General features: G+C 39.2%; 1 protein-coding gene and 1 long non-coding RNA gene across 3 annotated transcripts in view; one reads left to right on the forward strand and one right to left on the reverse strand.

Annotated features, from left to right (window-relative positions):
- The window catches only part of SLC38A11 (solute carrier family 38 member 11), a 56522-nt gene extending 43090 nt beyond the window's left edge, over positions 1-13432 (forward strand). For both annotated transcript variants that reach the window (XM_082395349.1, XM_082395350.1), the window contains one exon: positions 8659-13432. In XM_082395349.1, the coding sequence (XP_082251475.1) occupies positions 8659-8952 (294 nt within the window). In that variant the 3' untranslated portion in view covers positions 8953-13432. The remainder of the gene's footprint in view (positions 1-8658) is intronic.
- LOC309630289 overlaps positions 1-22790 on the reverse strand; it is a 119046-nt gene that overhangs the window by 55409 nt on the left and 40847 nt on the right. The window lies entirely within an intron of this gene.

Genomic DNA, 22790 nt, shown 5'->3' on the forward strand with positions numbered 1-22790 from the left:
GGTAGGTCTAGAGAGATTAATTAAAATATGTAATGAAGAGACTTATATCCACACCCCACATTCACTTACCCTGGCGCAAGTTCTTCTTTTTTTCTTTGAAGTATTTTTTTCTCCCTCTAGGCTTTCCTTTGTAATCTCTACTGCTGCTTCCCAAATCTAGGTCCTCATCATATCACATCTGAATTAGTACTGGCATTTTGCTTCAACTAGCATATATTTAAGCTCTGCTTCCAATTTATCACCATCCTGCTTAAAAATCTCCACTTTCCTACCAACAAGCATAAAATCTGTTGCCTTTATGATCTGACCCCAAACCTTCTATGGAAAGTTATTTACCATTAACTTCCCAGAATCTGCCCTCAGCTCTAGTCGATCTTATTTTTGACCTATGAGTAAGCCATATTAATTCTTTCTTTTATCCTTTGGCTTATGTTTATTCTTTCCTGTAATTATTATTTTCCTTTCCTTTCTGTGCAAATATTACAAAGATTTAAAATTTAGTGCAGCTTCTAACTTGTTTATTTGTTGATCAGATATATATTGAATAATTACAGTTGACCCTGAACAACATGGGTTTGAACTGCACAGGTCCACTTGTGTACAGATTTTTTTTCAATAAATATGTACTACATGAACCTCAGTTGGTTGAATCTGCAGATATGGAGGAACCAAGTATGTGGAGGGCTGACTATAAGTTATACACGGATTTTCAACTGCTCAGAAACCCCCTAACCCTTACATTATTCAGGGGTCAAGTATACTGTATTCCACACAACAGAGATACAAGGATGGGAGGAAATCAGAAAGGATCCATGCTATCATGGAGCTTACAGTCTCACAAATAAAAGTTCAGCTGCTATACAGGCAAAGAAGAAAAGAAAGAGGTATAAGTGGACTCCTAAAAGACATTTTTGAGAAAAGATTGACAGAATTTGGTAACCAATTCAACTGGGAGGACAGGGGGATAGAGGGACACATCAAGAATGACTTCTTGGGATCCAGCAATTCCTCTTCTGGGTATTTATCCAAAGAAAAACACTAATTTGAAAATATTTATGCACATTGAAGTACATGGCAGCATTATTTACAGTAGCCAAGATATGGAAACAACCTAAGTGTCCATCAATAGATGAATGAATAAAGAAGATGTGGTATTTATATACAATGGAATACTACTTGGGCAAAACAAAATGAAATCATAGTTGGATACAGAGTGTATTATGCTAAGTGAAATAAGTCACACAGAAAAAGACAAATACTGTATTATCTTAACTTATATGTGGAATCTAAGAAAGATTAAAAAAAAACAAAAAAACAAAAACAGGCTCATAGATACGGAGAGTAAATGAGTGGTTGCCAGAGGGGAGGGGGGAGGGGGGTGAAATAGGTCAAGGAGATTAAGAGATACAAACTTACAGTTATAGAATAAATAAGCCATGTGTATGTAATATACAGCATAAGGAATATGGTCTATAGTACTGTAATAACTTTGTATGGGGACAGATGATTTACTAGACTCATTGTGGTGATCATTTTATAATGTATGTAAATGTCAAATCACTATGTAGTAGACCTAAAACGAACATAATATTGTATGTCAACTATATGTCAGTTTTTAAAAGTGACCAAAAAAAAAAAAGAATGACTCCTTGGTTCTACTTTGTGGAAGTAGGATAATGATGGCATTTGGCAAAAGAGGAATAGAAGTGAATCTACCACTTTAGAGTCTTTCATCTTCCCCTTCTACAGTTCTAATGAAATTTCTACTCAGAATCACACCACTTAGCATTTATCAATCATGCCCCCACAGGGAGGACAAGCTTTTACAGATGGAATCCCAAGTCATCATTTACTCACTCCACTGAGAGTTAAGGGGAAGGTGAAGGTGTATTATTGTCAGTGCCCAAGACACTATTCCCTCCAGGTGCCATTTGGATTTGAAGGTCCAGGCAAAGGTGGTGGAAGATTCAGTCAGGAACACACTATTGGGAATTTTCCTGCATCAGAGTATGTGGCAAGAAGGGAGTAGTAGGCAGCTCCCCCAAAACTGCACGGGACTAGGGAAACATCTATTCCACTAGCAATGGAAAGAAGGCTCATAGGAGAGATGGACCATTATCAAAGGTACATTTTACCTATGTCCTAATTTTGCACAGGCCAAAGGCTGGTAGGTTCACTCAAAATCATTTCATGTTCCAACCTTGGTCTACGTAAAGGGATGACTGCTACCTAAATGTGCTAACTTGATTTATGTATTATCTTGTATCATGTGTTGTTTGGACTGTCCATAAGCTTGCCTTGCCTACCTAAGTGCAAGTTCTTTGGAGACAAGAATGGTACTTAGCTGCCTTCTCCATCTTCCACAGTATATAGCACAGTGCTAAGAACACAGTACTCCAGTTACTGCATGGGCAATTGCCCTTGGGAGCACAGTTGAGGAACTAGTTCTACAAATGCCCCTGGACATAAGAGACATTCTTAGTGTAGCACCACGAAATTAAGTGTTACAAAAAATTGTTGGGGTTGACAGTAATGGTAACCCTCTAATTATGCTGAGGACATGATCGGCATGACTCCCAGCTCTGTTATTTCTTATTTTGTGAAATGTCTCATTTGAGTTCGCATGTTTGTTTGTTTGTTAGAACATTGTAGGATTGTCATATGAGAGAAAATGTCTTTATCAAGTGCCTTGCCACTCACTATTTTGATAGCCTAAGAATGTTTTGTTCCCTTTAAGTTAAGCAAGCATACACATATGCTTATTTTTCAGGAATGATATATTTTTGTAAATTTGACCATTACTTTCTGTTAACTGTGAATCTCCCTCACACTCACACAATAAAATTATAAGCACATAATCACATTAAATATTCCCTGTTATGCTTATGTTGAAATTTTTTGTGGTTAAGACAGAATTCTGGTGTTGTAGTCAAAGAATAATATTTGGTGAATATCTGTTATAAAGTCAAGATCTGAGCTGGCTTGGAGGACTGTTTTTAAAAATTTAAAACATGATTCTAGATCCTTAGATTTTTTTAAAAAGCTGGTTATATAAACATTCATAAAAAACAGAGTGTTAAATTGTCATGATCTAATAACTCAGTTACACTAGTTTTAAAGCACTTTGTAGGAATTCATAAAATCTAAGATCTCCATTCTCTTCCAGACCACTTGAGTGCATATTTTTCCAGTCAACAAAAGTCTTTTGGTTAGCACAATATCATAGTCAGGTCTTTGTTCAACTCCGTTTTGTGTGGGCATTTGTCATGTTTCATAAAGCCAGATCAAGCATCATTTCTGTCAGTAATGCAAGCCAGGTCACGCAACACTTTAGAAGTAACTAAAGCATGTGGTGTTCCCCTTCTGAACAACAGTGTGAGCTAACATGTAGGGAGTATTTACTCTGTGCCAAGTGTTTTGCATGCATTATCCTCTTAATCTGTATTAACTGTATAGATAAAGAAACTGAGGCACAGAGTGATTGGAGTGATTAAATAGGTCACACTAGTTTTTTTTTTTTTTAATTAAAGTATAGTTGATTTATAATAGATTACTTTCAGGTGTACAACATAGTGATTCAATATTTTTATAGATTATACTCCATTTAAAGTTAATATAGAATAATGGCTATATTTTCCTATGCTGTACAATATATCCTTGTAGCTTATCTATCTTATACATAATAGTTTATATCTCTTCATCCCCTTCCCCTATCCTGCCCTTCCCACCTTCACCCCTCCCCACTGGTAACCACTAGTTTGTTCTCTATATCTGTGAGTCTGTTTCTTTTTTGTAATAGTCACTACTTTGTTTTATTTTTTACATTCCACATATAAGTGACAACATACGGTATTTGTCTTTCTCTGATTTATTTCACTAAGCATAATACTCTCTAGGTCCATCCATGTTATTGCAAATGGCAGAATTTCATTCTTTTTTATGGCTGAGTAATATTTCTCTCTGTGTGTGTGTGTATGTGTATGGACACCACACCTTCTTTATCCATTCATCTGTTAATGAACACTTAAATAGGTCACACTAGTTTTAAGTGGTAGAATCAAGAATAAGTAGAGGGCTTCCCTGGTGGTGCAGTGGTTAAGAATCCACCTGCCAATGCAGGAGACATGGGTTCGATCCCTGGCCCGGGAAGATCCCACATGCTGCAGAGCAACTAAGCCCGTGTGCCACAACTACTGAGCCTGTGCTCTAGAGCCCGCGAGCCGCAACTCCTGAGCCCATGTGCCACAACTACTGAGCCCATGTGCCAGAACTACTGAAGGCCGTGGGCCTAGAGCCCGTGTTCTGCAACAACAGAAGCCACGATGAGAAGCCCACGCACCACAACAAAGAGTAGCCCCCACTCGCCACAACTAGAGAAAGCCTGCTCACAGCAACAAAGACCTAATATAGCCAAAAATAAAAACAAATAAATAAATTTATTAAAAAAAAAGAATAAGTAGAATATGGACCTTTACAAATGAGATGTGTAATAGAATCAGACCTTCAATTTGCAAAGTTAAGGGAATGCTGTTACTTAGTATAACTAAAATAATACAGAATAAATTATTCAGGGTTATATTAGTTATTTAATAAAAAGCAAAACCCCATTTAGAACTTAGCTTCCCTTTTATTTTATTGTTTTCATGGCAGCAGACAACGACATATTTTCCAAGGCAAATGCACCCCCAATTTTAAAGGATTCATTTTAGAAACAAATAAAATAAATGTAGGTTCCATCCTTGGTAATAAGAATCCAGCATCTTGGCACTGATGGTGCTCTTAGAGAGAAGAGGCATCTGCAGTAATTGGGTCCTATAGGTTTCTACATGCAGCAGAGCAAAGAGAAGAGACGAAGCAGCTGGTGCTTGTGGTTGGAGTAACCAGCCCAACAAGCACTTTGTGCAGCTTACAGTGGAAGGAGGACAGCAAACCAGTTACCCAGCAAGAGCCCACATACAGGGTGAGGGAGCCTGAGTCCAAGCTGCCAAACACCTCTGAGCTAGAGTTTCTTTTTTTTTTTTTTTTTATTAATTTATTTTATTTTCTTTTTGGCTGTGTTGGGTCTTTTTGTTGCTGCGCTTGGGCTTTTCTCTAGCTGCTGCGAGCAGGGGATACTCTTTGTTGTGGTGCGCGGGCTTCTCACTGAGGTGGCTTCCCTTGTTGTGGAGCACAGGCTCTAGGCGCGTGGGCTTCAGTAGTTGTGGCACACGGGCTCAGTAGTTGTAGCTCGCGGGCTCTAGAGCACAGGCTCAGTAGTTGTGGCTCACGGGCTTAGTTGCTCCACGACATGTGGGATCTTCCCAGACCAGGACTCGAACCCGTACCCCCTGCACTGGCAAGCAGATTCTTAGCCACTGCGCCACCAGGGAAGCCCCTAGAGTTTCTTTTTAAGGTATAGGAACACATTTCACGAGTTCAAATTGATTACAAAGTAGAAATCTTAAATATGTATAAGCATTCTTTTTTTTTTTTTTTAGTATTTATTTATTTAATTTTGGCTGTGTTGGGTCTTCTGTGCGAGTTGGGTTTCTGTGCGAGGGCTTTCTTTAGTTGCGGCGAGTGGGGGCCACTCTTCATCACGGTGCGCGGGCCTCTCACTGTCGTGGCCTCTCTTGTTGCGGAGCACAAGCTCCAGACGCGCAGGCTCAGTAGCTGTGGCTCACGGGCCTAGTCGCCCCGCAGCATGTGGGATCCTCCCAGACCAGGGCTCGAACCCGTGTCCCCTGCATTGGCAGGCAGATTCTCAACCACTGAGCCACCAGGGAAGCCCCAGCATTCTTTTATTTAGTTTTCAGCTTCCTTGCATCAAATGAGAGGTTTCTATTCAGGTAGGAGAATTCAGATGCTTTTCCAATCTGTATTGCCAGTAAAAATCTTCAGCACTTTCTGTTATTTCCCTCTTGCAAACTGCAAAATGCGCTGGCATCTGTGGTGTTATTATCAAAGGATAGTGCTGTCTCCCCCCCTTTATAATTAAGGCTATATTTTCTTGTCTCTTTGATAAACTGTTATGGTATTTATGTCCTGTCAAGAAATTTCAAAAATTATCCCGAAGCCAGTGGTGTAACCTCAGGCAAGGCTGTATTAGATAGATCAAATTAGCTGGACTCATTTATAGGGAATAGAGCAGATGGAACTGTCCTATCATTTTACTGATGATCTGAGGTCCTAACAACAATCTCTAGCAAGACGGAGCTCTCAAATATTAGGAAGGTAATAACCGCTATCAAGACAAGATACTCAACTGGACTTCTTCCAGTACAGACATCAGCTATACAGTTTTCCCACTAATTGCTACTTTCTCAACCCTTAAAAATTATGGCATAAACAGAACACCCATTACTTTGCACTGCCCAGCAAGTTAGGTTTGGAAGAGTCCCAAAATGCTGACTGATGACAGCTTCTTAGCAGCAGCTGGTGGCAGTTTTCATCCTGATAGCACTTTCACACTCCACAGTTCCAGATGAAGTAGCTTCACATGTTTGTTCCTATGAAGAGAAGAGACTCTCTTTCTCTCCACACACACACACACACACACACACACACACACACACACACGTACATATATAATTGTTTTCAAAAATTATTTCATAGAAATCAAAGGATTATTATTATAAGCACAGATTGAGTTCTACAGTATTTTTTATAACTTGAAAAACATTGTCAGTTTCAAGTGACATGATGGAGCCTAAGGAATCCATAATTCATTTAACTCTGGCCATATGAAAACTAATCCTTTATATGCTGTGTACCATTGTAGGTATTCATTTGTATTCATGTGCTATAAATAGCAAAATTATATTGTCCATATATTTTAAATTAGAATATGGTACCTCTTAGAATTTTCTCATTCTTATATCTTTGTAGAAATATTTTCCATGAAATGTGGTCCCTTCTATTCTTCCCCAGATTTTTAGATGCTGCCTGGCTAGTCTGACTTCATAATGTGTCCCCCTCAATTGATATTTCTCCAGACTTTTGCTGTTTTTGTAAAAACTAAAAAAGTTACATTTTTGAAATCATAGTTGTATATTTCTTGTATGAGAGTAGTAATTAGTGTAAAATACAGTAAACTTAGTAAATGGTGATACTGAGAAAAATCTTTCTTTTAAAACTATTTTTAAGGTCTAATCTGTTCTTTTACATCATCCAATTTCAAAATCAGTTTTCTATGATTTTTCCCTAGGGACAATCTACCAAAATAATGTGTCAGAAGCTTTCAAACCATAGTGATAGGCATGTAGGGTTTCATTATACTATCCTTTCTACTTTTCTGTATATTTACAATTTTCCATAATAACTTTTTCAGGTATGGAAAATATATATATATATTTTTAAATTTATTTTTAGCTGTGTTGGGTCTTCATTTCTGTGCGAGGGCTTTCTCTAGTTGCGGCGAGCGGGGGCCACTCTTCACTGCAGTGCGTGGGCCTCTCACTATCGCGGCCTCTCTTGTTGCGGAGCACAGGCTCCAGACGCGCAGGCTCAGTAGTTGTGGCTCACGGGCCCAGTTGCTCCGCGGCATGTGGGACCTTCCCAGACCAGGGCTCGAACCCATGTCCCCTGCATTGGCAGGCAGATTCTCAACCACTGCGCCACCAGGGAAGCCCGAAAATATATTTCTTATGGAAAGCTTCTTTTGTATTCTAAACTGTATCATTATTTGTTATTGTATGTTTTAAAAATTTTCTGTTTTATGGTTTAAGAAAATATCATTTGTCATATGTCATTTGTCACATCATATAAATATATTTTGTTAATAATATGTGCTATGTTTTGTTTAATATATAATTAATTTTTAACATAATTAGAAAAAATATTACCTAAAATGCATTAAATTTTAACATTACTTCATTCGCAGAGCTACTAGTGCAGATTTGGCCTCCTCAAGGGGAAAGTCTCTTTCCTTTGAAGTCAGTAACTCTTGGTCTTTTTATAATAGACAACACCACTTCCCATAATTTTCAATCTAACATTCCTCCTCAGGTTGGACTTATCCATAAGCCAATGTGGGGGAAGGGTGAATGAGTCATAGTTATTTAGTTCTGCTGTCAATTTTCTAGGGTAATTAATGTGTTTAGTTTTACTTGAAAGAGGATTTAGAAATGCTACTTCATGCTAAGTACCCTTAGGGGTACAGTTTTCCTTTCTCATACAGACAGGCACCTACTTTCATACAAAGTCAAGGAAAGAGGAGAGATAAGACGTTACGCCCTATATACACCTCTCAATAGTCCCCTTTTGTACACAGCTGACAAACGGACCTCTCAGCTTTGAATGGCATAATAGATAACCAGCAATTTGAAATGAAGAGTATAAGGAAATATGATGTGACTGAAAATATGGGAACTTTTAAGAGTTTGCCAGGAGTTAGTCTTACCATCTGCTTTATTTTATATTATATTCTGATTATTATTTAAGCCTGATATACTATTATATTATTTTACTTTTCTCATTTGTAAATATACCATCAGTAAGGGAAAAACCTATTCCTAAGTCTTTCTTGGAATTATTTTTCTTTCCTCTGTTTGATTTAACTGAACCTATCAAACTTTTAACATACATGATGACAAATACATTTTGTAAATGTTTTTTAAAAACTGTCCAAGGAGTGCTCCATTCAGTAACATTATCTTATTTCTTGTTTTGAATACACAGGGTGTGCTCTGTGCAGCTCCCCTAATTTTTATCATCCCATCAGCATGTTATCTGAAACTGTCTGAAGAACCGAGGACACACTCAGATAAGATTATGTCCTGTGTCATGCTTCCCATTGGTGCTGTGGTGATGGCTGTTGGATTTGTCATGGCCGTCACCAATCCTCAAGACTGCACCCACGGGCAGGAAATGTTCTACTGCGTTCCCGACAATTTCTCCCTCACAAACATCTCAATTTCTCGTTTTCAACTGACAACACAACTTTCCATTTTAAACGTCAGCATCTTTCAGTGAGTTGCGCGCTTTAAAAAATAGGTATTTTTCATAGACTTCTAAACTGCACAATAACATTCACACATGTTTTAGTCTCTATATTATAAAATTATTACTTTGGCATTTATCAAGACTTGGTTTTTCTTTACTCTTTAGTCCAGTATAAAAGATAAAAAGGAGGGAATTCCCTGGCGGTCCAGTGGTTAGGACTCCACACTTTCACTGCCGAGGGCCCTAGTTGGGGAACTAAGATCCCGCAAGCCACACAGTGTGGAAAAAAAAAAAAAAAAAGATAAAAAGGAAAAGAAAGTTGAATGTATTTTATCTTAAACTGGGACAAAATAAATGTTTTGTTCCAATGACTGGGCTACACTAATCTTAAATGCAGGGGGAGCAGTTGAAACCTGTGGCGTCTGCTGCCACCCTCTCAAAACAGTATTCTCTTATTTAATATGTGAGCCAATATATTGTGCTGTAAAATGAGTAGATGATTGTGGGTTGCAATTTTGTGTATGTGTCCTTGATGAGAAAAATACATTTTTCTGTCTTAAAAGAAGGACTCAAAGGGAAGGAAAACTCAAGACTATTAAAGAGACTAGATATATCCCAAGAGGAAAGTGAACCTGTCCATTATGATTTCAGCAGCATCCCTTGTTTAGAGGAAAGTGAATCCCTGGAGAAATGAGTAAAGTCCTTCACATGTTACAAAGCGTGACTAATAGACTGGGTATACAGAGCAAGGTGTGTGAGGAAGCAAAATTACCTCGCAGTTTTCATCCTGTGGGAATATGATGGTAGTGCCATTAAATGAATTATAAAATGGGGGAAAACCACAAGTTGTTCTGAGGCACAAGCTTAAAGAGATCAATTCTGCATCAGCTTTGGACCCGTTGAATGTGAAGTGCTGGCAGGAATAAAAAACTAGAAGCTGAACTTTCAGACTAGAGCCTTGAGAGAAGAATCAGGGCACAAAAGAAGCATTCTCACTACTCCGGGGGGTCCTCAGAGAGATTCTTGGGTGCTCTCGTTGACTAGATTCTCCAGAAGCAGACAGTAAGATGGAGTTTGGCATTCGGGGTATTTATTAGGGCTTATAACTAGTGGGAGAGAGGGGGAAAGCAGGATCAGGTGGGCAAAATGGAACTGCAGTGCAGGCTGGCAAAGCCTCAGCCAAGTCCATAAGGAGTCTGGAGCCTACGTGACCCGTCAGAGTTGTCTCAGTTCAGATGGAATAGCCAAGTGTTAATACCGCTACTTCCATCAGTCCTTGAATGTGGGCAGCTCTTTGCAGCTGAGCAAACCCTAAAGGGACTGAGAGCTGGAGGTGATCTGCTGGTGGCTGGAACACTAATGCTTCCTTGTGCGGGGTCTGGGAGGCACAGCTATGTTCGCCACAGCTGGCCTCAGTTGTTTTTTTTTTTTTAATTTTTATTTATTTATTTATTTTTGGCTGTGTTGGGTCTTCGTTTCTGTGCAAAGGCTTTCTCCAGTTGCGGCAAGTGGGGGCCACTCTTCATCGCGGTGCGCGGGCCTCTCATTATCGCGGCCTCTCTTGTTGCGGAGCACAGGCTCCAGACGCGCAGGCTCAGTAATTGTGGCTCACGGGCCTAGTTGCTCCGCGGCATGTGGGATCCTCCCAGACCAGGGCCCGAACCCGTGTCCCCTGCATTGGCAGGCAGATTCTCAACCACTGCGCCACCAGGGAAGGGCCTCGGTTTTTAATGAGAACTTTTTTATATCTCTTAAGGAGGATTTCATGTTTTCATATCTATGACAATCTTTTAAAAGTAACAAGAAAATTTGGGCCCATCTGGATGGCTACCTTAAATCAAGTATCACCCAAGATTTCATTTCTCACCTTTTCATCTGTATTTCAATCAAGTTGACAATCCATAATACTGTTTTAATTGTTGTCGAATAGTGAGAAAATATCACAAGCAGAGAATACATACCTGACGTATCTGTAAAAATCACAGGCCAAAAAAAAATTATTCCCACAGGAAGTGTATAAGGGATAGTTTCACAGCAGTTTGAATACAGAAGTGGTGAAAGCTGAGTTGTCATGTGACTAATAATAAGAAAGGCCTCTTGAAAGCAAAAGAAGCTGCCCCTTAGCCGGCAGGGCCGTGCTCAGGCTTTGCGTGGTAGCATTTGCTTCAGCAAAACATCATCCATGCCACTAAATTAATTTGAATTCTATTGGCTGTATAGCTTTTCTGTATTTCATTTGTAGAGTTGTTTTTTTATAGTTGGTTAAGAATCATAAGGTGATTTGTGTCCATTTTTAGATCAATACATGTTTTGGTAAAATACTTATAAAAATACTTTCATTCCATACCAAGAGAATGTAAGAAATTTTTGCAGCAGTCCATCTCTACATTACTCAGGACTGAGAAACACTGACCTACATAGTTGTTAGATAAAGTCATGAGAGAGGAGATTTCCAAGGGTGTACAAAGAAAAGTACGTCAAGGATAACGTAATTTAGTACTTAACCTTCTATTATCTTGTACTCTTGCTATTGCTTCAGATACATTAACCTTGACTCAAGTAGGTGAAAAGCTCCGGGTAAGAACTGAGTGCTGCGTTAATGCCTAATAAATATTTGTTCTGGTTTTGTGTGTGTGTTTTCCAAATCAACTGCATTACAAGACTACCTTGGGCCCAGTTATTAGCTGCAAGGATTACCACTTTCAAATTATGATAGAATAAATGTTAGAAACACATCTATTTCATAGGAATACTTATGTTTATTTTGTCAATGTGCAGAACTTTGAGAACCACCCTCATCTATGTTCTGCCTCAATTTAATGAGATTTCCACTGAAACTCATTCCCTCCCTGCTACTTCTTGCCCGTAACAAAACAACTTGAATATTTAATGCAGTTTTTGAAGTTGTCACTACATTTGACCTTATAAAGTGCTTCTTAATTTTAAAGAGGAGGGAAGGGAATAGTATATTTATACACTAATGCAAACATCTAGCAATACATTTCCTTTAAAGATATAGATTGGACGGTATCTGTATAACTTACAAATTGGGTCCTTATGCATGTCACTTATAATTGGATCTTTAACCTCAACCCTAACTTGAACCGTCTTCAAATATCAGAACAGGTCAGGCTGCTTTGCCTCTGACCAACCCCAATGGTGTCAAGCAATAATTGTTGCCTCTTGTCTTTCCTAAAAGAACTCTGAAATCCAGGTTATCCAACTAGGACAATCCCAGCTAGTCCTTTGCTGGAGTCATACTGTGCACATCTGCTTAATTAGATGAGAGATAAAAAGATCAATTTATTGGATAGCAGCTGGCCTCCTGGTTGATCTGCGGCAGTCTTCTCAGGGAAGTTGTGCTAGTCCATTTTTTAGTATAGCTGGCTGCTGACAGGACCAGGCGTTGTATTCTCAAGCATGGACCAACCAATGACCATGAGGTAAGGTACCCATAAATGCTTAACTGACTTTGATGGAGGTAATAATTAGCTACACCAATCAGATAACCTCCTTGAAGAATTTGTAATTATTCTAAAAAGGGTATAAAGGATTTGCCCGGATTACAGACTAGACACGCAGAGCGGACAAGAGGCACCATGACCTAGAGAACACGTAGACTGGGAGACAAAGAAAACAGTACAGTCATTCTCTAGAGCAGTGGTTCACAAACTTCAACACGTGTCAGAATAATTGGCGGGCTTGTCAAAACACACATTGCTGGGGCCCACATGCAGAGTTTCTGGTTCGGTGCTCTGGGGTGAAGCCTGAGAATTTGCATTTGTTCAAAGTTCTCAGGTGATGCGGTTGCTGTTGATTCAAAGATCACATTTGAATAAGGATGGAGGTTGGACATAAAAGAGATGCCAGATGGGGCCATGTGTTTAGAGGCTGGGCAGGGCGTAGAATGCCAGGTTGGAGGTCAGGAAGAAACAGAGTGGAGACAGGAGGGAGTGCTCTTGTCAGAGAGTAACTGTACTTATCCTTCATCTCTTTGAAAATTCCTTTGGAGAAGCTTACAGAGGGAAGAGGAGAGACCAAGACAGGGAGATTAGGGAAGAGTAATGACAAGGGAGGGGAGGAGAGTTAACAAAGAAGAAAACAGAGATTATGGTCTAAAGTCAACACAGCTGCAGTGGTTAAGCTATAAACCTGGTTTGGAACCTACAGGCGTTCAGGGAAGATTGCATGAGCTTCATAGTTCTTATTATGAGAAGGAAGAAAATATACCGGTTCCTCAAAAGTACAGCAAGTTTTCCTAGGACTAAACTCAATAAAATGTCTTACTTGGAAAAAAAAATCTTATTTGGAACATGAGTAAAACTGGGTTATACTCATAATAACATCATGCTGATAAAGAATTCATGTAGCTATCTTTATAGGACATTTCCATAGTCATTTTCTAATATTTGCTCATTGAAAATGAAGATTATGAATAAATTTAGCTTTGGAATTTTTATTGTTCACTTATAGCAATATGCTAAATGTCTTATTTTTTAAAAAAAGGCACATACAGATTTAATCTGTCCTTCATTCCTAACACCTACCTATTTCTGGTCCTTACCAGCTCACACCCAGACTAATGCCACAGCCTCTTACCTGAGCATTCTGCCTTCAGGCTCTCCTCCCTTCAAGACGATTTGTGCATCACTCCAAGAATCATCTTATTAAACTGATGCTTTGATAACACCAAATGCTTGCTCAGAAGCTTTTCATGAAACTCTTGTGCTTATAGGATAAAGTACAAACTCCATGGCCTGTATTCAAAGTTTTTATAGAATGGCCTCAACATATCTCACCTCATCTCCCATGACTGCAGGAAGGAACCCTTTTGTCTGACATAACTAAAGCATTGTTTTAGACCAGGGAAGCCCTGTTGTACCTTTTGAAGATTTAGAGTGCTTAGGAGGAAGGGTCACACTCTGGGGCATGGCCTTTGACCAGTCTTTAGGCTTCACCTCCTAAACATCTCCTCTACTCTTCATTTTTCATCTCCTTCAGATTAACAAGCAAATATTTCCCTGTGACTTTCTCAGCGAGGTCCCAGAACCTCCAGGCCTCTAGAAGACCCCTATTCCACTTTACCCCATACCTTGTCATTGTATTTTTTTGACACAAATGCCATTCTCTTCCTAAGAAGAATTCAGGTGGAAGCTGTCAGCACATCCATATTTTTCCATTTCCTGACATATAGGTACTCTGTCATTTATATTCTGAATTGCACTTCTGGTGACTTCACTCTCCGTAAAAAGAGAAACGAGGGACTTCCCCGACGGTCTAGTAGTTAAGACTCAGCGCTCCCAATGCAGGGGACACGGGTTCTGTCCCTGGTCGGGGAACTAAGATCCCGCATGCTGCATGGCGCGGCCAAAAAAAAAAGAGAGAGAAATGAGAAGACTTCTGCTTACATAAAGTTAAAACTCGGTTCATGGCGTTAAATAGGAGCGGTTCCATCCAAATGGGTAACACAAGGTTGACCAGCTCCCTCTGTGGTTTCCCAACACAGTGAACCCTCATGGCTTAAAGCTGTGCTCCCACAAGCCCCTTTTGTGTATCTCCAGCCATTGTAGTTTCTCACCTCAACACCTGTACTATTCTCCAAACAACCGCTGTGTGTCTGCCTACTTCCTTTGCACGCCAGATAAAACTGGCCTTTCAGAATTAGATTACCGCAGGCCCAGCTGTAGTAGGTGGATAATCATCTGCTTTATAAGTGAGGAGAATATGAAAAGTCCCTCTACTCATTTTCTCAAATATCTTGTGTAAATGATGCCATGGTATCTGACATATTGTTGATTGCTCTGCATTATTTAAAATAGACATCCCTTAACACGGGGGCGTTAATTAGGGGATCCAGATTGACAGAAAGTGTAACTCTAAGAGGATGAGAATGCTGCCTCCCCACTTCTCTCCATCTCCCTAAATTCTAGTAGCACCTAAGATTTTGCCCAAATGCCTCCTCCTCTGAAAGTTCCCCCCAGCCATTTCCAGCAGACCATAACTTTTCTTTTATTTTTTTTTTAAATAATGAATGTGGGGAATTCCCTGGCAGTCCAGTGGTTAAGACTCAGCGCTTTCACTGCTGTGGGCCTGGGTTCGATCCCTTTTCGGGGAACTAAGATCCCAAAAGCTGCATGGCACGGCCAAAAAAATAAATATATAAATAAAATAAAATAATGAGTTTGTTTTTCTCTCATAATTTAAAAAAGGTTAACATTCTGTAATTCAGCCACAGCCTTTACTTCCAGATGACTTCTTCATTGGGCCTCAATTCCTTTTAAATAACAGACTCTTGTTCCAGAAGGCAGTTAGCTTTTCATCATGTTTTCTGTCTAGACAACATCCAGAGACAAATCCCAAAGGGAAAAGTATATGTACCCAGTAGTCACGCATAGTCTGAAGTAAGTTCATCATGAATGCTGGGGCCTTGGTGCCAACAACAACCCCACGACCAAGGGCGGCGGTAAGCCCAGCCACCAGCCAGACCATGACTTTTCTTCTGCAAGACAACGGGTATATGTCTGACAATCAATAGAAGGAACAATCTAGTGTAAATAAGAACTTTCTAACAATTAGAGGCAACGGATGTCAGCATGGGCTACCCTGGAACTCAGTGAGCCTTCTGGGCCTGGAACAACTTGGAAGTTGGACAAACAATTGCCCACAGCGTGGTAGGGGCAGTTCACGTGCTGGATAAAAATTGAACTTGATCTTTAAGGTCTCCCCAAATGCTGAGCTTCTAGGTACAGCTTTGTGTCCTCTAATAAAATAAAATACAGAGTTGTTTTGGAATTCCTTCATCACTTATTTTTGCACACCTTTTTTTTTCTAAATAAGTATTAAACGGCTTAAAACCAGTGGTCCTTCATATTTTTTTCAGTGCTTAGACTACCTTGCACAGAATTAGTGATCAGAAAAATTTATGGATTGAACCATGAAAGCTGGTTTTGAAGGGAGGTTAAGAAAGGGAAGGGAAAACAACCTTGAGAGAATAAAGCAGATATGAAGCAGCATCACCAAGCACCAGACGTCTAGGGATTAGGTCCCACTGAAGAATAAGAGCTCACAGGGAGTTAGAGGGATCCTTCAACAGCTTCCTTTGTTCTACCATCAGGTCTGTGCAGGAGTTTTTGCTGCCACTGCTGACCAGCATGTGAGACCAGTTCTCATTCTCTTCTTGTCATCATGCCTGATTTTCTACTTACGGGAAAGATATTTGCAGGAAACACTAAAAGAACTGTTTAATAATTGTGTCAAATAGATCCATAACTTCTTTAATTTCCCTCTTTGTTTGGAGGAAATTCTCTAAAAGCAGAATAGAACCCAATTACAGACAAGATAAAGACAAATGCATCAAACCCATGATTGGGTTCACAAACGTGCAGCATCTATTGGCGATTAAGAGCTGGGAGGTGGTTATACTGCCTTACCCTGAAAAGCAGGGTCTGTGAACCAGCAGCATTGGTATCGCCCCGGGAGCTCTTTAAAAATGCAGAATCTCAGGCCCCACCCCAAACCTAATGAACCAGAATCTGCCTTATAACAAGAGCCCCAGGTTGTTCATGTTCAAGTTTGAAAAGCACCAGTGTGCAGGTGGCCGTGTCCTTTGGGAAGGAGGCTTATCAGAATCAGCTAGGAATCTTAGTTAAAAAGGAAACCACCTCCTGGAGAGTCTATTATGCCTACATTAGGGCTTCTGTTACTGATGAGAATGTGTGATAACATATTTCTGGGAATTGGGGTAGGAAAAATAACTGTAAATCACTCATTTATGGCAATAACAATTAAGTCCATTTCTGTTTATTGTGTTTTTTTCTGGAACAATCATACATTTAAAAAATGATTTTTTCCAACATTGTCTAAAATTGAACACACTAGCCATATATTTTCGTTAGCTCATAATAGCAAAATGTTTTGTAACTGTAGTAGAAACAATGTTACAAATTAGGAAGACTTAAGACATCCTGTTGATTTCTAGTTTGTATGTAAAGAGCCCTAATGAATGTCAGAAAGTTTTTAGCATGGAAATGTGCTTTCAGTTTATATCTGTCATAAACAAATGGGGGGGGGGGTGGAGAGTAGAAATAAGTAGGAATATCTTGGCAATAAATGTTTAAAGCCTGAGCATAGTATTTATATTTGAATGCATAAAGAGGACAACCTAATAGATTAATGGATGGAAGTCACCGACAATACTCCTTCTGTTGCTTCTAGATTAAGTAGTTGATTAAACAAAGTATTCACTGTCATAGACATGCGCTTTAATTAGACTGAAGAGCAGCCTAAAATACATTTTACTTTAATGAAGATGAACATGTAATTACTTTGTTAACATTAAAAACTTAATAAAAAAAAAACTTAATGAAAGGAGTATGCTCTATTTAGAACTAAGCGATAACTGAGTCATACAATTTAATTTAAATTTAGCAAGGGTCTGGTATCCAGAGAAGGGAGAGTATTCCTCATTCTAACGTCGAGAACTCTTGACTATGAGGGTGAGCCACAAGAAGTCGTATCTCGGTGAGGGACACTGGGTTTCCTCAGCCACAAGTGTGACAGGGCTTGAGATCTTAGTCCAGAGTTAGAAGGATGAATCTCAGTGTTGTCCTTATTCTCATAAACAAGTGATTTAACCTTTCTGATCCTCACTTTCCTCACCTGTAAAATGAAGAAATCATAATATCCTAGGTTTCTATGAGAGCTTTTCCTGTATTTATTGATAATTTGAATTACTATGTACTGTATTACACATACTTATTTTCTCCCATTGGGGTTTTTGCTTTTTTTCTTGATGAATTAATGATATCATGCCTTTATGAATAATGTACTAAGTAACAAAAAATTTTTTGGTATTTATCTTTTAATTTTGTTATTATTTTACCTGATGAAATTTTTTTATTTTATATAGCCAAATATATATATTTTAAGATTTTTCAATAGTTTTTGTAAAAGTTGTTTTTCCACTTAAGGGTACAGATGGTCCCCGACTTACACTGGTTCTGACTTACAATTTCTTGATTTTATGATTATGCAAAAGTAATACGGATTCAGTAGAAACTGTACTTTGAATTGTGAACTGTGATCTTTTCTCAGGCTAGACATATGTGGTACGATCCTCTCTGGTGATGCTGGGAGTGGCAGCAGCTCCAAGTCAGCCATGAGACCAGGAGGGTAAACAATGATACACTTAAAAGCATTCTGCACCCATACAAGCATTCTGTTTTTCACTTTCAGTGCTGTATTCAGTAAATTACATGAGATATTCAACACTTTATTATAAAATAGGCTTTGTGTTAGATGATTTTGCCCAACTGGAGGCTAATGTTAATATTCTGAGCATGTTGAAGGCAGGCTAGACTCAGCTATGATGTTCAGTGGTGTATTAAATGCATTTCAAATTATACTATTTTCAACTTCTGATGGGTTTATCAGAAGATGGGTTTAACCCCATCATAAGTTAAGGAAGGGTTTAACCCCATCATAAGTTGAGGAAGATCTGTAGATAATACTTTACACCAGTATTCTAGTTTTGAATTAATTAGTTCACTCATGTCTTTTATTTTTATTATAAAATTATAAAGTGCACATTGTAAATTAAAATGGAATAACATAGCACGAAGGGAAAATTAAAATCACCACACTGTTAATATTTTGGTTTACTACCATCCAGCCATTTTTCTCTGTTATATTTTCTCCAAAGTTGGGACATGCTATTGTGATATAATAAGAAATATATATTTGGTCTCAGCCTCCAGTTTCTGACACAGAGCTCCTAAAACCCTTGTAATTTCCTAAGTGATAGGGTGCTAGGAGCATCTTTTGTCCTAATAGTTGGTCTTTGACTCAGATTCCTGACACCACAGTTTTTAAGACCCTTGGAATCTTTAGAAAGATGAGTGTCTTTTTGTATGCTAATGAGAGGACTGGGGGCTAGGGGCCCCTAGATAGCTTCAGGTTGGGTGTTGGTCACCAGAAAGACCAAAGGTTCAAAAGGTTGAACTTTTATTGCCACCTTCAACCTGTGGGAAGGGGAGAGGGACTGGAGTAGAGTTAATCACCAACAGTCATTGATTTAATCAACCATTCTTTTTTTTTTTTTTTTTAATATATTTATTTAATTTTTGGCTGCGTTGGGTCTTTGTTGCTGCACACGGGCTTTCTCTAGTTGTGGCGAGCGGGGGGCTACTCTTTGCTGCAGTGCGTGGGCTTCTCATTGCAGCGGCTTCTCTTGCTGCGGAGCATGGGCTCTAGGCGCACGGGCTTCAGTAGTTGTGGCACATGGGCTTAGTTGCTCCGTGGCATGTGGGGTTCTTCCCTGACCAGGGCTCGAACCCGTGTGCCCTGCATTGGCAGGCGGACTCTTAACCACTGCGCCACCAGGGAAGTCCCTCAACCATTCTTAAAACAAAATAATTTCACTGTACATCCCCACAGTGATATGCTTTGAAAACAAAAAGAACATTAATAAAACCCCACACTATTTTATATTTTATTGATGGTATTTGTGGTAGTGTAGGCATTGTTATTCCAAGGCTATTGCATGGATATTGTGGCTTGATGCAAATGAGAAATTATAACGATGCCCTTAAAAATCAGGATTTTGGACATAGGCTGCAGATATAACATCAATAAAATTCTGTAAAATTCCTGCAGTCCTAAAATTGAATTGAAAATATCTGTGTGAATTCAAAAAGTATTTTATCTTAAAAGAATTGACTTATTTTCTAGCTCTGACCACTGCAAAGGGCTAGAAAGAAATGACCAGTGCATAACATATTGAGCACAGCAATACCAAAACTGTGTTCTCCAAGTACATTCCCAATAAAAGGAACCAAGGCTCTTTGAAGAAATGGCTCAATGCAGAAGTGGAACAGAAAATGTACAAAATAAAAATGGATGACCAAAAACAAAGAAGCAGAACTATCAAAAAAACAAGGAAGTCAGCTTGCAGAGGTTTGCTTCCACTGGTCAAAGACAGGATGATATGAGCATCAATCAGGATAACAATAGCAGTGGTTTAAAATAACTCCTTTATTATTATAAAATATTGGCTATATTCCCTGTTTTGTACAATATACCCTTGTAGCTTACTTTGTACATAATAGTTTGTACCTCTTTGGGAACTAGTTTTTTTGAGTATTAAGAAAAAGATGTATGAGCTCGTAATCTTTTGGTCTTTGTGAAAGAAATTTTATCTGTACCCAACTTAAAGAATAGTTAGTATAAGATGATAGAGTTAGCTCCTGGAACTCAAATAATATTTATTAGTAATACTTTATTTTCCTGTTTGCAAAAATAAAATGGAAGTGAGAATATTATCAAGTATTTTTTTCTTAGCTTTCTATTATTTTTTTTTTAAAATATATATTTTTTAAGTATTTGTTTTTTTTTTTTTTTTTTTTTTTTTTTATTTATTTATGGCTGTGTTGGGTCTTCGTTTCTGTGCGAGGGCTTTCTCCAGTTGCGGCAAGTGGGGGCCACTCTTCATCGCGGTGCGCAGGCCTCTCATTATCGCGGCCTCTCTTGTTGCGGAGCACAGGCTCCAGACGCGCAGGCTCAGTAGTTGTGGCTCACGGGCCCAGTTGCTCCGCGGCATGTGGGATCTTCCCAGACCAGGGCTCGAACCCGTGTCCCCTGCATTGGCAGGCAGATTCTCAACCACTGCGCCACCAGGGAAGCCCTATTATTTTTTTAATGTGACAAATGTAGTTGGCTAGAATACAGACAAAGCAAGCTTATCCTCTAATCATGTAGAAGACTTATAATTATTATCTGCTGTGAATTTTTTTCCATAAATATAGTTTGCCAGTATGCAAATGTGACTAAAAGACATACAGTTTCCAGATGGGACACTCAAATTAAGGCACGAATAAAAAGTCTCTCCTCAATGGGTGCCCTCAGACACTTGCTTTGGACAAATTTCTGGGTAATCACAAGGCAGGATACTCCCCCCAAGACCACACACGGAAGATCACCGTCTTTTTCTTTTTTCACTTTTCTTCCCAGTAATACTCAACCCTGGTAATGTCCACAGGAACACAGCACCCTCAGGTTGCATAACTTACACAACTCATTTAGGATCACAGAATCATAAACGAAAACATTTGAGAAGGCTCTGAGTCTCTATTACAGTATGAGAAAATTTCAGAATACAAATGATACAGTGTTGAGGTAATTTGCAAGTACACAGTCTCACATTCCTCAATAAACTTGGCACGGGTTTAAAGCTTTAAACAATCTGTTGTTGGATGCTTCACTTTTATTCCCCTTAGATACAGCTGGCCCCTCCTTTGGCCTTGACCCAGGGTCACTGTCCTTTCTTGCTAGACTTACCATCATCCCAGGCCTCCTCTGAGTTTTACTTCTACTGATTTCCTAGACCCTTAGAGAACCAGGCTCCTTTCCAGTCTGGGGCCCAAGTCAAGCTTTCTGCACTCACATGAAAACTGTTCTGGTAGCTCCAAATGTGAGCTGAGAATTTTCTGCCCAACCTTCCTCTGGAGTCTGGGCAACGACAGTTTCCCTGAGCTAAGCATTCTCCCATAATCAATATGTTCTGAGTTTCCTCTTGTTTTACTTTTTTTCCCCTCTCTCTTTCCTATGCTTCCAATTTTTAAAGAACTTGTATTATTCACTCCTGATCACATACACCTAAGGCTTCCCCACCACCACCCTCCACGCCAAATTCTAATGGCAGTTTCTATGAAAATGCCCAGGCTCTAAATGCATCCCTGGACTTGTAAACTCTACCTCACAGTTGAATGCTCTGGCCCAGCAAAACATGGAGAATCACATTTCCCAACTTAAATGCAGACTTATGGCTGTCGCCACATGTAGCACACATCCCTAGGGATCGTTCAGATTCCCTTGGATCCTCTCTCCAAGAACTGACCTTGAGCTGTTGGAGCCCCTTCTGCCCTTGTTCTTTGTACAGAGAAGCAGAAGTTCCTGAAAGGCACTGCATTCCTGAGAAAACCTATAGCCAAGTACTGACTTGTGTGGGAGTTTGACAGACCATTCTTTGCCTCAGAGTGGGACAAATCTAAGATGTAATTTATGATCCAGAATACCCTGTGGAATCTGAGACTCAGAAATCACGGGCAATTTCTCTCTTGCTTGTCTTGTTCCCCCTTTTCAGTCCTGCTTCCTCCACTTCCTTACCTGCTTGTCCCGGGAGCACTTCCTTAATAAATGTCAAATATTAATACATGAATCCTCATCTCAAGGTCAGCTTCTAGAGAATTCAAACTGAGTCCATGCCATAAACATGCCAACATTTAATTACAAACAATCCCCCAAATTCTGTAAAACTGGTCATCCCGGGATTACCAAAATTTGAGAGGAAAAAGTTTGTACCTCCTTTCTAGTCTCCCCCCGCCAAAAATCTAGGGAATAAATTATCCCCTGCTAGGGAATTCCCAGGCAGTCCAGTGGTTAGGACGCCACACTTTCATTGCCGAGGGCATGGGTTCAATCCCTGGTGGGGGAAGTAAGATCCTGCAAGCCGTGTGGCACAACCAAAAAAAAAAGAAAAGAAAAAAACAATTAGCCCCTGCTCATTTTTTCTATTGTATTAATTTCTTGGGTATTGGCTTTTTAAAAATCTAGTGTTCAATTTCCATATTCTTAAGAATCAAAGTTTACCTATGTGGGTTTTTTTTTAGTAAAAGTTAAACAGAAAAGGGATGGATTTAGTTTATCCGTATAGTAACCTGAATACAATCTCTTGCCCTATATCTTTGCTCCCAAATATTTTGGATTATTTTCCTTTATAACACATGGTTCAGAAATGTGATCAGCTCCAGAAACCATTTCAAACAATTGATCTGGTTTATAAGTCAAACCCTAACACATTTCTAAGTTTATTA

The sequence above is a fragment of the Balaenoptera borealis genome (assembly GCF_965194805.1).
Source record: "Balaenoptera borealis genome assembly, chromosome: 6".
Lineage (NCBI taxonomy): Eukaryota > Metazoa > Chordata > Mammalia > Artiodactyla > Balaenopteridae > Balaenoptera > Balaenoptera borealis.